The sequence below is a fragment of the Benincasa hispida genome, chromosome 6, assembly GCF_009727055.1.
Source record: "Benincasa hispida cultivar B227 chromosome 6, ASM972705v1, whole genome shotgun sequence".
In the NCBI taxonomy this organism is placed as follows: Eukaryota; Viridiplantae; Streptophyta; class Magnoliopsida; order Cucurbitales; family Cucurbitaceae; genus Benincasa; species Benincasa hispida.
The window spans coordinates 26,216,968-26,231,494 of NC_052354.1; the positions used below are offsets into that span (position 1 = coordinate 26,216,968).

Genomic DNA, 14,527 nt, shown 5'->3' on the forward strand with positions numbered 1-14,527 from the left:
TTTATTATTTTTTTTAAGTTGGCCCTAAAATCTAAAATCTAAGGGAAACAAAATTTAATATTTTCAAGATAATCAGTTTGAATATCTAATCAATTAAATTCAATTTAATCAATAAAAGTTTTTCAATTATTTCAATTTAACCTCAATTTTCCAAATGAAAGGGAAATTTAAACTCAATGATTTTAGATAATTAACTTAATTTTTTTTGAAATTCGGGATGTTACACAAACACAGACATATGAAATCCACAGATATATGAATCCCACAAATATATAAATTTTAGACATTCTATCTTAACTCAGCGTCCAAACAATCCCATAAATTTTAACTTTCAACTTTATGTAATTTTTGTAAGTTATTATTTTTTGAAGGAGATAAAGAATAACACACATAGGGAAGATTGTAAAGAACTTATGGGTAAATTCATTTTTTATCATCAAGAGATGGAAGTACTCATATTTTATTGGTTAAAAAGGAAAAAAAAATTCACATATTTTGTTTGTTTCTTCTTGGCAGTTAATTAATGAAAAGGAAATAAATAAATAAATTAGAAAACAAACTAACAAAGTAGTAATCGAGTGTAGCCGAGTGTAAGATTAGAATCAGTGAGCTCATTTCGTTAAAAGAAAAAGCGCTTTTCGTATACACGCGTCTCACCGCAGTCGATCGGTCCCAATCGGCCAATCTCCGCGCGAAATCATAGTATCTGTTTTCATTTCTCTCTCTCTCTCTCTTCCCTCTCTCCGTTCGATGTCGCCGACGACTTCCTAAGCTTCGTTAAGGTAATCTCTCTCTTTTCTTCTCTCTGTGTTTGATCTTTTGACGGAGGTATCGTTTGATTTCATAGAGTCATTGTTTGTTTGTGTCCCTCCCTTTTTCTTCTTGGTCGCAGAAGGGAAATCAAATTTCGTTCAAAGATACTGGAAACCGATGGCTGCACCACCGGCAAGGGCTCGTGCTGATTACGATTACCTCATTAAGCTTTTGCTTATTGGCGATAGCGGTATTTCCCCAACCCTTGGTTTTTTGTTGTTTTGAGTTCTGAATTCTTGTGTTTGATTTGCTTATTGGAAATGGGAGGTGCTTTAAGAGATCTGATGGCTGGGTTATGTGTAGTGTGGCGTGGGATTTGGGATTTGGGATTTGTTTTCATCAATGTGATTTCGAGGTTCCTTGTTTTAGTGGGAGTAATTTTGTTGTATGTTTTCGGTTTGTGTTTGGACTTTGGTTTGGGCCTTTTGATTCGAAAATGGTCGATTCGTGTCGATCTCTCCATTTAGTTGGGACCCTTTTTTGGGCTCAAGTTTGGCATTCTCGGCTTGTTATCTTTTACATTTCATCTTCTGGTGGAATGCGCCTTGCTTTTGTGTGCAACAACGTTGTATACCTGGTAAAAAGGGGTTGTGATCTTTTGACGGCCAATAGAGAAAAAATAACCTTTTTCTGTTCGAGAAGATTATTTTGAATATTGAGTTTTATGCTTAAATGTCTGTTGGAATCGAGGTGAAATTTCCTGTTAATTGACTGATGTTGCTGTTTGTGGCTCCGCATATGCTTAGTATGATAAGTTGTAGGTGTAACGTTTGGTCTTTCTGCCTCTGGTTGATTTAAGTTCTTTCATTAAAGAATAGTAAGTTTATTTATGGGAATCTCATGCAAATTTTGTGATAGATTTGTGAGCCTTTCCATTTCGCATACCAATAGTCTCCACGTAAGCTTTCTTCATTTCGATTATTTTGCAGGTGTGGGAAAGAGTTGTCTGCTTCTGCGTTTTTCTGATGGTTCTTTCACAACCAGTTTTATCACCACAATTGGGTTTGTAGCCTGTGTACCCTTGAAGGTTGCATGTTGAAACGTTTAAGTATTGAATCAATTCAAAACATTCAAAAGGTTTTGTAATGGTCATAGACTCATAGTTGGGACTATTAACTGAAATGAGTTACTAGGGTGGTTTGGACAATCAGTTTATCAGATAGCTGGTATGACTTTTTTTCATATACTGGTAATCATGTGTATGATATTAATCGATCTGCACAAGAAATTCTATAAGTTTTCTAAGTACAAGTAGTTTGGAAGCATCTCTTTAATAGCCAGATAATATGCATCTTGTGGCAGTATTGATTTTAAGATACGAACCATTGAGCTCGATGGGAAGAGAATCAAATTGCAAATCTGGGATACAGCTGGTCAGGAGCGTTTCCGGACAATCACAACAGGTACTATCTGATATTTAATACGATTTCTCCTAGATATTGTTCCAGGACAGATGCTCCCTTTCTGAAAGAGGGGCATTTAATTGTATGATCAAACTTTTGTATTACTTCAATGTAGAGAGGAGATCAGGGGTGATGATGACCTTCTTAAATGTAATTGAGGTGTCCTTCCAAAATTTTCTGTGACCATTTAATCTCGTCTATTTTAGCCCGTTGGAAACTGTTTTGGACTCTTGAAGGTGAAAGCTAGAAATTTTTAAAAGTAGTTCGATTCATTTAGGTATTCTAGCTTATTTCAATGTTTATTTTGACATTAAACATTTCAATTTAGTAATCAAAAGAATCTATCCTTGTCCTTTTGTTGTTAGGTCGTTCTTTTTCTCTCTCTTTCTTTTTAACATAGTGGTTTCTTGTTTCTTAAGTGTCTTGATAAGTATCAAAGTCGATTTAAGAATACGTGCTTCTTTTTTTTTTTTTTTCCTTTATTTTTTCTTTTAATTATTCCTTTTAATAGGAAAACGAGAGAGATGGAATAACGTTTTTTATGAAGTGCTTCTAATTTTTGTCATGTGGAAGTGAAGTAACTCCCTTGTTCAACTCCCTTAAACTAATTTTTATTCCAATGATATTGAAGTGAAAAGATTTGCGTGTCTGTAACTTTGATGATTATAGTTTGAATAATCGGTGTAATTTTGTTTATGATTCTGTAGCTTACTATCGAGGAGCCATGGGAATTTTGTTGGTCTATGATGTCACTGACGAGTCATCTTTCAACAGTGAGTTATTTTATTGCCTATCTATGATGAATTGATTTGCAATTGCCACACTTTATAATATTAAATCTTTGACCTTGACGGGCTCGTGATTCATTCTGCCAACCGTTTCATTCAAGATTTTTCTAACTTGTCAAATTAGTTTTATAGGCATCAATTTTCGTCAAGGTGTGTAAGTTCTACTGTTTTTAGCTGGGGTATAAGTGGGTTGCTATTTTGTCCTTGATGTCAAATTAACCTATAGTTTAAGAAAATGACTCTTTGATGTAAAATCACCAATCACCAAATGGATCAAAATTGGGCTGAACCAACCACAACTGACCATCTACCAAAACCGAACCAACCAACCGACTATAAAATTATATTTATGTAGCAAACTGATCTGATTGAGACATATTGTTCAACTTCAAAACCAAGAGTGTTTGGCATAGCTTCTTCATGATTTTTATGACAAAAAACATTTTCTTAAAAAAATTGCAAAGTTCGGTAACAAAATCGCTTTTAGTAAAATCTGATTGCTTTAATTATTTTAAAAGAAATACCTTCAAGGTCCGAAAAGGTAATACTAAAGTGATTAACAAGGGATCCCTTTCAAATCCCTTTTAGTAATTTGGTATTCGTAGAATCACCTTAAGATGTAGTGACCAAACAAACTTGGGATTGAATTCACTCTTAGGAAAATGATCAAACAAACAAGTATTCTAATTCGATTCAGAGCTCGGTGGAATAATTATTTATCAAAGTGTTTTAATAAAAAGTCTTTTTTAAGAAAAAAATTGTTTAAACTGAAAGGTAGGTCAAGCTCGCCGACTCATTTTGGTTGGATATCTTGGGGATGTTTTTGGGTTTGTGGGTTCAATCACATTCCCTAACTTTGAAGATTGCTCTCTTATTCAGACATTAGGAATTGGATCCGCAATATTGAACAGCATGCATCTGATAATGTGAACAAGATACTGGTAGGAAACAAGGCTGATATGGATGAAAGTAAAAGGGTAAGCATTTCTATTGCAAAGATTACTCTCAATTTTTGTCTTTTCATTGCTTGGCACCAAAAAATTACAGGTTCAAGAACTTTGAATGCAACGCTTTAAAGTTCATACTCAGGCTTCCAATGTAACGAAGTAGAAGTTAGTTTTAATATTTGACAGTTGATGTTATCCTTTGTTTACCTTGTATCTTTTTTAATTTTGTCACAGGCTGTGCCTACTTCTAAAGGTCAAGCTCTTGCTGATGAATATGGAATCAAATTCTTTGAAACTGTAAGTTAGAAATGCTTCAAGTTTTTAAAAGCCCTGCCAGGTGCGCACTCAGTGCCGCAGATCTGGTACCTTGCCTTGTAAAGGCGAAGTGCACACAAGGCGAGAGGCACAAAATAAGGCACACGCCTTATGTGAAGCCTAAGTCCCAAAGTCCTGGGTTTTTGGACTTTTTCATTATTTTGAAAAATATAATAATAATTAGTGTTTTTCTTCCAAAATTCCTTGTGTTTAGGATTTTTTTAATTAAAAAACCTACACTTTTTTCTTTCTTTCTTTTTGCGCTTTATTGCCCTTGAGCTTGAAAAAGCACGCTTAGTTCTTGCATTTAACTAATGCAGAGTGCAAAGACAAACCTGAATGTCGAGGAGGTTTTCTTTTCAATTGCCAGGGACATTAAGCAAAGGCTCGCAGACACTGATTCGAAGGCAGAGGTATTTACTATGTTGTTTTCGGTCCTGGATTGCTTTGAATGTTCTTTAGCCTTGTATGAAGAAATTGTTGTCACCAAGTAAAACCTTGAGATCTATTTGTAATCCAGCCTCAAACAATCAAAATAAACAAGCCAGACGCAGCAGCCGGGGATGGTCAAGCCGCCCAAAAGTCAGCTTGCTGTGGCTCGTAAAACGTTACAAGAAGATCCAACCGATCGAAAGAGCGAAAAAAGATAAACGCTCTTCATATTATGGTGGTGCCTTCTGGGAATGAAACTAAAGCCTGGTGAGATTATGGTGGGCTTGTTCCTCTATCCCGGTCGTCGCTTCTGTGAATCATAATCAGTTTGTGTGTTGAATGCTTTCTTTTTGTTCCTCTATTTTGGCAAAAGACAGTCTGATTTTCCCTTTTCTTCTTATTTTTATATATCGGAGGTTGGGATTTAGGACTCTTCAATTATTTTACATGAGTTGGTGTAGATAGATAATCAGGATTATTAAAGCATGTTCTTCCTTGAGGAGCAAGAAAGAATGTTGGTCTCTGACTCTCTGCATCTTTTGTTTTGTAATTGGGATTATAAGACCTTCTTCTTAACTCCCAACTCTAATTGGAATTATTGAATGTTAACTTTTGGTGAAGCTCTGCAATTAATTTTGTTGGCTTGTTGGACTATACTACTTTCGGGATGGACAAATTCACCTGCTTCATGTTCAGTATTTTTTTTTTTTTTTTTCATTTCTTGAGTATAAGTGAGGTATGAGGATTTGAACCTCCAGTTTTTTAGAGGAGTTATAGGAGTATATGCCAATTGTCGTTGTCTATGTATGTTTTGGCATAATTATGTAGAAGATTAAAATTATTATAAATCATATGCGTAAGCACTAGTTACTAAATTTTTCTACATTAACTATCATATCAATCTCCATCTTATTTAATCGAAATAATTCTTCAAAAGTTTTTTTTAAAAGAACATTTTAAAATTAAGGGTAGAAATAAAACTTTTTGAAATCTAGGGACATATTTGGCAATTTTTTTGGCAATATAACCTATTTTTGGCAATTTTCCGGAGTTAGAAATGTAATTCAAAGTTTATTGATATTTTGTACCATATAACCTTTTCATTTTCATATTGTATTTTTAGTGACCTTGAGATTTATTTTTTATTTTTTTATTTTTATATTTTGGTCTATTTTAAGGGTAAACTAGACAAACTAGCCCTTATTGTTTTTATAAATTTTACTTGAACTTTCAAATTTATATTATTTATTCAAATTGTAAATTTTGCACCTCAAACTTTTAACTGTAAACATTCCATAACTTGATTGTAAGAATTACAACTTTTAATTGTAAACATTAGTACTTTGGACCAAATTGTTGAGGTGAACAAGCAACAATTATGGTCTACGGATCCATTTTTTAGATAAAAAAGTTGGAGGTGCAGTTCTTGCAATCTCACAAGTTTTAAGAGCCTAATTTTGTGATTAAAAGTTCGAGGGGTTAGATTTTTACAATATCATAAGTTCAAGGATCATTCTCACACTAAAAAGTTTAAGACTGATTCCATCAATCAAAATATTTTGAAGTAGCTTGAATAACTTTCTCTAAACTTCAAGTATTTAATATATGAACAATTTAGGAACTATAATAGGTATTTGAAAGATAAGGAGAAAAAGAATTATTATGGAAGTTGAAATATTAAAATGAAATCAAAATCCAGTTCTCATCAATGAATGGAGTTTTCCTTTTGTTCATCTTTTAATTTTATGAACACTTCAACAGTTACAAGAACTAAATGGTTAAAAATGAAATAGAGACCAAAAAGGTTACAAAGAACTAAATTACAAAGACTAGAAATACATTTTTTACCTTCATTTTCTCAATAATCGTCTAAAGGAAAAATTATCTCCAAAGCATAAACCAAATGGGTCTCAAACCACATATGACAAGGTATGAAACCTTATTTTGGTCTGAACAAGGAGCATACAAATGCACCAACCATTATCATGGAGTCTTGCTTTATTCAGACAGTTATATTTGCAAAAGTTTGAAGAAGATCTAAGTCATTCTCATAAGCAAACTGAGTTCAACAACAATGGCTATCCAAGCTATTCATAAAATTGCTCAGAAGCCCTTACATTATTGAAACATGAATAAGATAGAAATAATCACTCAGTCTCTAGACTGGACATTACATGTAGGTTACAGCGGTTGCCCCTCAGATCAAGGACAACGTAGTTTTATAGGTTTTTCCAAACAAATTAAATAGTAAGATCGGTAAATGATAATCGATAAGCAGGTCTGCATTATGGAAATCTCTATAATCTGGAAATAATTGATACACAGGAAAGGAATGACTTGAAAACATACACTGACTTAACTTATTTGGCTCATATTCCATCTCCTGGTTAGACGTCTTATAATTGCAAAGAAGAGAACTTCATCTCCATGCTCGTGTTTGAATTTTCTTTAAAGAAAATCCGATAACTCCATACGAGTATTCTAACCCAATAGAATGCATTGCGTTTTATTCATGGCAATGATGTTGGTTTAATCGGCGTGGCTGCTGCAGCAGTTCAATAAATCTAATGTTACTGACAAAATAATGCAAAACAGCAGCCAAGCAAATTACTTCAAGAAGACTAATGTAGGAGTAGCTATGCTTTGAAAAGGATTCAGACTGTCATCACAAGTTCTACTTTGAACATTTTCATGATATTTATTGAGGAACCTACATTAGAAAAAAGGGACCTCACATTATTTATAAAATAGATGGACTACTTCTTCATAGTCAATTGGTTTTAAACTCCATGTTATGTAATATGGTATCAGAATCCATAAAATCCAAATGGATATTTCGATCCAATAAAAGGAAATTGGAATCTAATCAAGAATGGTGATCCCAAAAGAGGCACCATCTTGAGAGAGCATGTTGAAGATCTCACGTTGGAAAAATCAAGGGATCTCAAACTCTTTATAAGATAGATAAGATACTCTTCTCACAGCCAATTGATTTTGAGATGGAACCCCATGTCATCTCCTTAATCTATTTAATTTATTCAGGCATTCACACACAAAATCCATTGAGCGGTATTAGCATTATGACAAAGTGCTAAAGCTTCTAATCTGCAATTTTATTCTTATTTCCAGTCAAAAAGACGGTAAATTATATCAACCACAACATTGAATACCAACCTTCAGGGTGTGTTCCCCGTTTCTAGTTGCTTCTATTCAGCTTGTCCAGTAAAAATCTTACTCCCTCTCGCAACGTTGCTTTCCTTTCCTCTTGGTAGTTCCATAGCTCCGAAGTGATATACCGGCCACTGGGATTGTATTCGTTTATCTCCATTAAAGCTGATGTCACAGCCTTGCATACTTCCTCACCATAATCCTTTTTCAGACCTTTCAGTTTCTCATCTTCATCATCCAAAACTTCAATTTCCTAAAACAGCATAATGACTAATAGTTAAACATAATCCCTGATTTTCTTCTACGCAAGCATTGAATCATCCCAGTGAGCCAAAAATCAAAATACAAATTCAAGAATAAAATTTTAAAACATTGAATCTGCGGCTCCAGTGTGCCACTAAGATAGATGACTGGAATAATAACATTATACAAATTATCCTGTCCCCAAAAAGTGTGAGAAAATCTCCTGTACTATGAACAGGGTTTCAACCTATCAGCAATATCTAAGAAAAGTTTGGGGCCTACCGACATTATACCATACTAGTTTGATATCAACCCTATCAGCAATCTTTAAGTAAAATTTGGAGCCTACATAATAAAATAATATACCGACTAATCATGTGGCTTAATATTTTTAATGGTGGGAGGAGGCATTGCAGTTGTACTAGAAACTTTTCCCTTTAACACGCAGAGGTAATGATATGCCAAGATTACATTGCATTGAGTACTATTTATTTATTATTTTTAATTAAAAAATGAAGGAATGTACAAGAGCATACAAAAAATAAATCCACCAAAAAGAGCCCCAAGCCAACACTAGCTACAAGAACGGACCCAAATTCTGAATCTAAGAATTAGACCAAGCTGATACTTACAAAATTATTCAAGCTATTTTTATCATTTTGGCTTTAAACTGAAGATGGATTTTTTAGACAAATACATATGATATAACTTAATGTTTCATTTCTCACAACTTAATTTTCAACGGAAATTTCATTTGTTTAAAAACTAACATTCAGAGAACCAGAAACCAGAAATCAGTTAGTAAGAGGACAAGAAATTATTATACATATTTTCTTGGTTAAAAAATGATAACAAGGAACATAAAATAGTTTCTGCATGCAATTACATTTCTATTTCTACATCAAATGGAGACATACTTAACGAGTTCTTCGTCTCCTTCTTCCTTTTTTTTTTTTGGGCCACTGGGAGATTGTGGATTATCTAATTAATGAAAATGCAATATTCGCATGAAATATCCCTAGTATGTAAGAAAGGAAAATCCAGGATGCCTAGGTATGACATATCTAACAGTATTTAAACTCATTGGATTCTAAATAGACATGCCACATTAGGGCCCACAAAAATATGCCTACATTTCTTAGTTGCAATGAACTAAACTGATGAAAGGAGATGGCAAAAGAATCACCTTATCTTTTCCGTCAGCAGTATCTTTTCCTTCTACCTTAATTACTTTGAAAGGATGCCAGTCTGGATCCTTGAGATATTCTGCCCACAATGAGCACAGCTCTGAAGCTCTCTCATCTGCTTCATCCTCGTTATATATTTTCTTCATTGCTTCATGAAATGGTTTTGTATCTAATTCGCCCATTCTCTTAACACGCAAGTGTGAACGACCAGGCAAATCTTTAAAAGCCTAAGAAACAAGAGAATTAAACTGTATTAGGAGTTCAAAATTTTTAACTAGAAGAAAATTTTATTTTACAAACGGGAAAAAATATATCCATTCAGCTACATGAATATAAAACTCATACTAATTTTAGTTGACAAAATATATCGACTCCAACAGATGCATTGACACACAAAATGAATCAAGTTGCACGCGACCTCCCTCGTAACCAAGACTTTAAATTCATATTGAAGTATATCAGACCATTATGGGACGATAAACACAGCCTCCAGACATGCTGCCTCCAGACTCAACACTTTTTACAAATAGTTCACAAAGAACTGTGGTATATTTTTATCCTGTACACGACTTACAACTTTGCAGTAAGAAAAGAATCTTACATTAATTATCTCTTTACGAGCTTCTTGGAGCTCGTCATTACTCTTGCGCTGCTTTACTATCAATGCTTGGTTAAGGTCATCAAGCTCTTCAAGTTCTCCTTCCTTTTCACTCAAATCTTTTAGTATTGCCTCTGCCTTCTGGAGGACTTCCACATCCTCATCATCTTCCATGTGCTTCATAACATTCAACGTCCCACGTAGACGCTCAATTTCCAATTCTAGTGCTTGCTTGGCATCCAGTTGTTTTTCCAGTCGGATAATTCTCTCATGAAGGTCCTCCTTTTGTTTCTGAATCATTAGAAATCACAAATAAGTATTCCCTGTTTTCTAATTTTTGATAATGAAATATTCTGATGATTAATAGAGCACACCCGCCACAAACCTTCTGATCATCTGCCAGCTTCATAAAATCTTCATCAGCCTTCTGCTGCTCTAGTTCAGCCAATTGAAGAGAACTATTTCTCACCTCATACTGAAAAGAAAAAAGAATACAAGTCCAATGGTAAAAAACCTCTCCATGCCCCAAGTTGGAGACATATATTTCACAAAAAATAATAAAATAAATTAAATTAAAAAACCTCGTTGATTGATTTCTCTAGAAAAGAATACCATCCCCCCTCCCCCCCTTCCCCCCACAAAAAAAACAAAAAAAACAAAAACAAAACAATAACAAAAACAATAACAAAAACATAGCAGACACAGAAAACAAAAACACGATACCACATCACACACTCATTAAGTCATACACTGCAGCATTTATATGTACCCGACTGGAAGTTAGCTCAGCCATTACAGAAAGCAATGAATCAGAAAATACTAATCAATAAGTTTCTGAACGACATGGAGCATCCCTAGAACATTTCTTCAGGCATCAGCACAACATAAAACCACCATGTTGGTCACTCTAACAAGTTCATATGTTCAAGGCAAACTGCACAATTATGTGCCTTCTTTCTGTGTATAGATGTGCAGGGTTGGAGCTAGTGATAGAGTTGAAGAAGCCAAACAAAGTTAATTGGTTGACATAAAAGAATAAATTAACAAATTAATAAATTGAAGAACACAAAGAATTGAACAATTAAAAGAGTAATAAGTTTAATGAGTTCATGTAATAATGAAGTAAAAGAAAAGAGGATAAATACCTGAAATATTTATTATGTTCATTTTTGGTAAAAAAAAAATCATAATATCATAAATTCACGAAAATTTCTGAAATTTCAAATACACACACACAAATAACTCTGAGGTGTGTAGTCTGATTTTGGATTCTGTAGAGACAAAGTTACATAAACCTAAGTTTACGCTGTCCGTGTTTGATTTCTGAGTTTGGGAGTTGTAACTTGTAAGTGTAAGCGTGCAGCAAAAGGGATGGGTATAAGATGCTTGAATTTATGTGGTAAAAAGAATTAGCAAACTTGTGCACTAGGTAGTGAAGGTAGAAGTGAGAAGCAATTCTAAAGCCACATTTCATTGATTTGCTAACTGATAGATGCAGTCGTGCAAGCACATTTCGAAATGTGAAGACCATGGGGTGCAACAAAAATCTTGCCTACAACATTGTTCAGCTGTAATGCGATTGAAAACTATGCTTAAAAAAATAAATGAATAAACAACTTTAAAAAAAAAAAAAACAGAGGTGTCAGGTATTAATTTATTTGAAAACCAAAGTTCAGGCAAAGTGAAATGATTGCTCATCTACAGTAACTCCTAAAACATGTCTGACAGTCAGATTAATGACTATCTCAAGCTTTCACATCTGCAATTGTCATAACTACAGGCAAAGACTAGTGAAAGATGATACTCATTTTTCCCTTCGTCTCTGCAAATCATGAACACAAGAATAGTAGGAAGAATCGACCTTTAAAAAATATACTGTCTCTTTTTGTTATTGCAACACTATTCAATGCATAAATTATTTCCTACGATTTCTTTTAAGAAAGAAAAAAAAAAGTGTACCTTTTCAATTTCTTCAGCCAGATACTTGCTCTCATTTTCATTTTGTGCTTCACGCATCTCCAGTTCTCTTCCTCTTAACTCGAACTCTTTTTTCTGAGATTCGAGTTGCAACTTTAGTTTTTCATGATCGCTGAAGATCTTCTTAAGGTGATCCCTGGCACCCAGTTGAATCTTTTTTATCTCTGTACACGTGAGAAACATTACATAAATTCAATGATACAACTTGGAATATCCATGAAAGAAAAAGTAATATATGATAACATGGAACAAATTGCCTGGTCTTAAAATGCAGGAAAGATTATTTTAAAGCTCTATATAAGAAACCTTCGTTATAAGCTTGAAGTAATTTCTCTCTCTCCCCCATTAAATTGTTAAGGGTGGTGGCGGTTTCACTACATCTTTTCTCCATCTCTATCAAGTGTTTGTTCTTGAGCTCAATGATACTTGTAAGATTGGACACAAGTCTATCTTGCTTCCGTGCTTCCTCCTGAATAACTTCAGATATGGTCTTAAGATCTCCAATCTTACGTAAATGTTCCCCAATTATATTATTTGAGTTGTAATCATCAGCCCGAGCAACCCAAGCATAAATTCCTAGTTTCTCAGCAGTAGTACCATTAGCCAGCCAATCCTTTTTCCCATGACGATCTGCCTCATAAGCCCTCTCAAAAGAAATAGCATTATGCAAACCAGGCCAATCTTTATTAAATTCCACAATAGCACAACCTGAGTGGCCCCGGTAATTCCACAAAGGAGTAACCCTTGTGGGATTAAATCCTCTTTCCTTCAACTCATCCCTAAACTTTGATCCACTTCCTCCCACAAATCGCCCATCATCTGTACGCTTAGTTGGAATATTTACCACAATTCCTCTCCAAGGCCACACAAACTTTTCATCATGATTACAATCCATAACAGGATCATTATTGCTAGTGAGTTTTGATGGACCAACAGCATCAGCTAGATCTTTTTCCAAATATTTCAATAGAGCTAAATGATTAGCTTTCTCTTTGGTACTCCGTTTATTTGAAGGACTGTTTCCTACCCCAGAAGCATGCTGCAGGAGATCCTTGTATAAGAAATCCCTCTTTCTTTTTTTTGTACAGTAGGGGCAAGTAAATGTCTCATGCGAGAGTTTCACAATGCGTTTTCCATTTTTCAGTTCATCATATGACTTGCTTTCCCGCTCACCCAATTCCGATTCACTCATATCGGAGTCTATGTCAGAATCATCTGTCGAACTTTCCATAAACTTAATGAAGAGCACCTAGAGAAAAAAAATCTTAAGTTACATTCATATTTATATATAATTTTACAGTAACATTTGAATCTATAGAATCAAAGACAGTAGATGACACAATAGATTTGATGCTAACAGAGATTATAGGATGAAATTGTCCAGCAGAGAGGGAGACACAGAGATACAGCAATTTTTAACTGCTGGCTCATATCGCTCAATCAAATGAGCTTTTAACCATGATAAATAAACAAAACACACCTTCAAATTATACTTACCATAAGGTTTTAAAAAAAAAAAAAAAATCTTTAATGAGCTTTTAGCACAGCAACAAACCCCTAACCCCATGAAAGCCATCCTAAATCCCACGATACAAAATTTAAGAAAGAGATCTAGAAAATGCCACTGTTAAAATATCCAGAGCTCAATCCACACTTCCAACATGAAAGGAGGAAAAGAAAAACCAGTACTGACAACTAAACCCGAACAATAGAACCAGATCAGTAAAAAACAACAAGAACGATGAATTCCAAACGAAATGTCAAACATCAGAATATACAAGAATCTCAAATCCCCAGCTCAAAAAGAGAAATGCATTGCAATTATTTTCATGCAAGAGAAACAAAACCATGCATGAAATGCTCCAAATAAATCTAAACTCATCAATCCACCCCAATTCAAAAGGGAAGCAAACCCAAAATCCAGAAAAGGGAAAAAAGAACAAAAACCTTCACAAAGCAAGAACATAACATAGAGATCACCTAACAACAATCACCTAATCCAAAGGCGTCTGATGCAGAAAAACCAAGCAAGTGGAGCCTTCTGTGAGCTGAGAAAGAAAAGGGGTTAATTGAATTCGCGAATTGAGAGCGAATCGAAGACTTGGGGTTGGAGTGAGGACTGAAAAACACTGGAAAAGTTGAGTCACATGGGAAATGCGACAAAGTCGAATTGGGGCCAGCGGCGGGGTCCGCAATATAGTAAGCAAAGGCTTAAGAGGAAAAGATGATGATGAGAATCGTACGCGCATGAGAGCGCGTTCGTTTAGGTAAACGAAGAGAGGCTCAGCTCAGCCTCTCACACACTCCAAAAGCGTCAATCTCCATGTTTGAATGAATCCTGTGAGCTCTGACCATCAAAGTTTAACATATTGACTTCTGAGCCTTCCGAAGTGGCGAGCCACCATTTGGATTTAGGCCTGCGCCTAAATATATCGAGAATTTATTTTTGAGGGTTGCCCCGCAATTTAATAACTTCAATAATTGCCCTTAGCTTGCCGGTTCTAGTATTATTTATTTGCTCAATTTGAATATAAATTGACTGTAACATAAGATTAAAAAAATTTTAATTTTTGATCTTAGTTGAGAATATCCGTACGAGCCAACAATAGTAAGGACATTTTTTTAATGAAAAATAAGGTACTAATACAACTATTTA

At 34.5% G+C, this 14,527-nt stretch overlaps 2 protein-coding genes across 3 annotated transcripts; one reads left to right on the top strand and one right to left on the bottom strand.

The window, feature by feature from the left end:
- Positions 1-623: 623 nt before the first annotated feature.
- LOC120080469 (ras-related protein RABE1c-like) lies at positions 624-5,350 on the top strand. Its single transcript, XM_039035129.1, has 9 exons — positions 624-782; positions 893-1,003; positions 1,743-1,815; positions 2,116-2,216; positions 2,924-2,989; positions 3,884-3,981; positions 4,186-4,248; positions 4,587-4,679; positions 4,787-5,350. Exons 2-9 carry the CDS (start codon positions 931-933, stop codon positions 4,868-4,870), a joined length of 651 nt encoding a protein of 216 aa, XP_038891057.1. The 5' UTR covers positions 624-782; positions 893-930; the 3' UTR covers positions 4,871-5,350.
- A 1,363-nt stretch (positions 5,351-6,713) lies between these two features.
- LOC120079776 (protein INVOLVED IN DE NOVO 2-like) lies at positions 6,714-13,974 on the bottom strand. Of its 2 annotated transcripts, none has more exons than XM_039034158.1 (8): positions 13,819-13,974; positions 12,178-13,120; positions 11,854-12,035; positions 10,280-10,369; positions 9,898-10,185; positions 9,296-9,523; positions 7,873-8,119; positions 6,714-7,240 (listed from the first exon to the last, which is right to left on the bottom strand). In XM_039034158.1, exons 1-7 carry the CDS (start codon positions 13,840-13,842, stop codon positions 7,895-7,897), a joined length of 1,980 nt encoding a protein of 659 aa, XP_038890086.1. In that variant the 5' UTR covers positions 13,843-13,974; the 3' UTR covers positions 6,714-7,240; positions 7,873-7,894. The 2 variants fall into 2 exon arrangements, with proteins under 2 accessions (XP_038890086.1, XP_038890085.1); XM_039034157.1 differs by having other exon boundaries at positions 6,714-7,243; positions 13,819-13,973.
- Positions 13,975-14,527: the final 553 nt, after the last annotated feature.

Bases quoted from the DNA above. Each gene is read 5' to 3' on its own strand.
- LOC120080469 (XM_039035129.1), top strand. From the start codon at position 931: ATGGCTGCACCACCGGCAAGGGCTCGTGCTGATTACGATTACCTCATT. The intron at 2,217-2,923 runs GTACTATCTGAT...ATGATTCTGTAG, and splicing joins TTTCCGGACAATCACAACAG to CTTACTATCGAGGAGCCATG. The intron at 4,680-4,786 runs GTATTTACTATG...TTTGTAATCCAG, and splicing joins ACACTGATTCGAAGGCAGAG to CCTCAAACAATCAAAATAAA.
- LOC120079776 (XM_039034158.1), bottom strand. From the start codon at position 13,842: ATGTTATGTTCTTGCTTTGTGAAG. The intron at 12,036-12,177 runs GTTTCTTATATA...TCACGTGTACAG, and splicing joins ACTTCAAGCTTATAACGAAG to AGATAAAAAAGATTCAACTG. The intron at 9,524-9,897 runs GTAAGATTCTTT...CTTGTTTCTTAG, and splicing joins CTCGTAAAGAGATAATTAAT to GCTTTTAAAGATTTGCCTGG.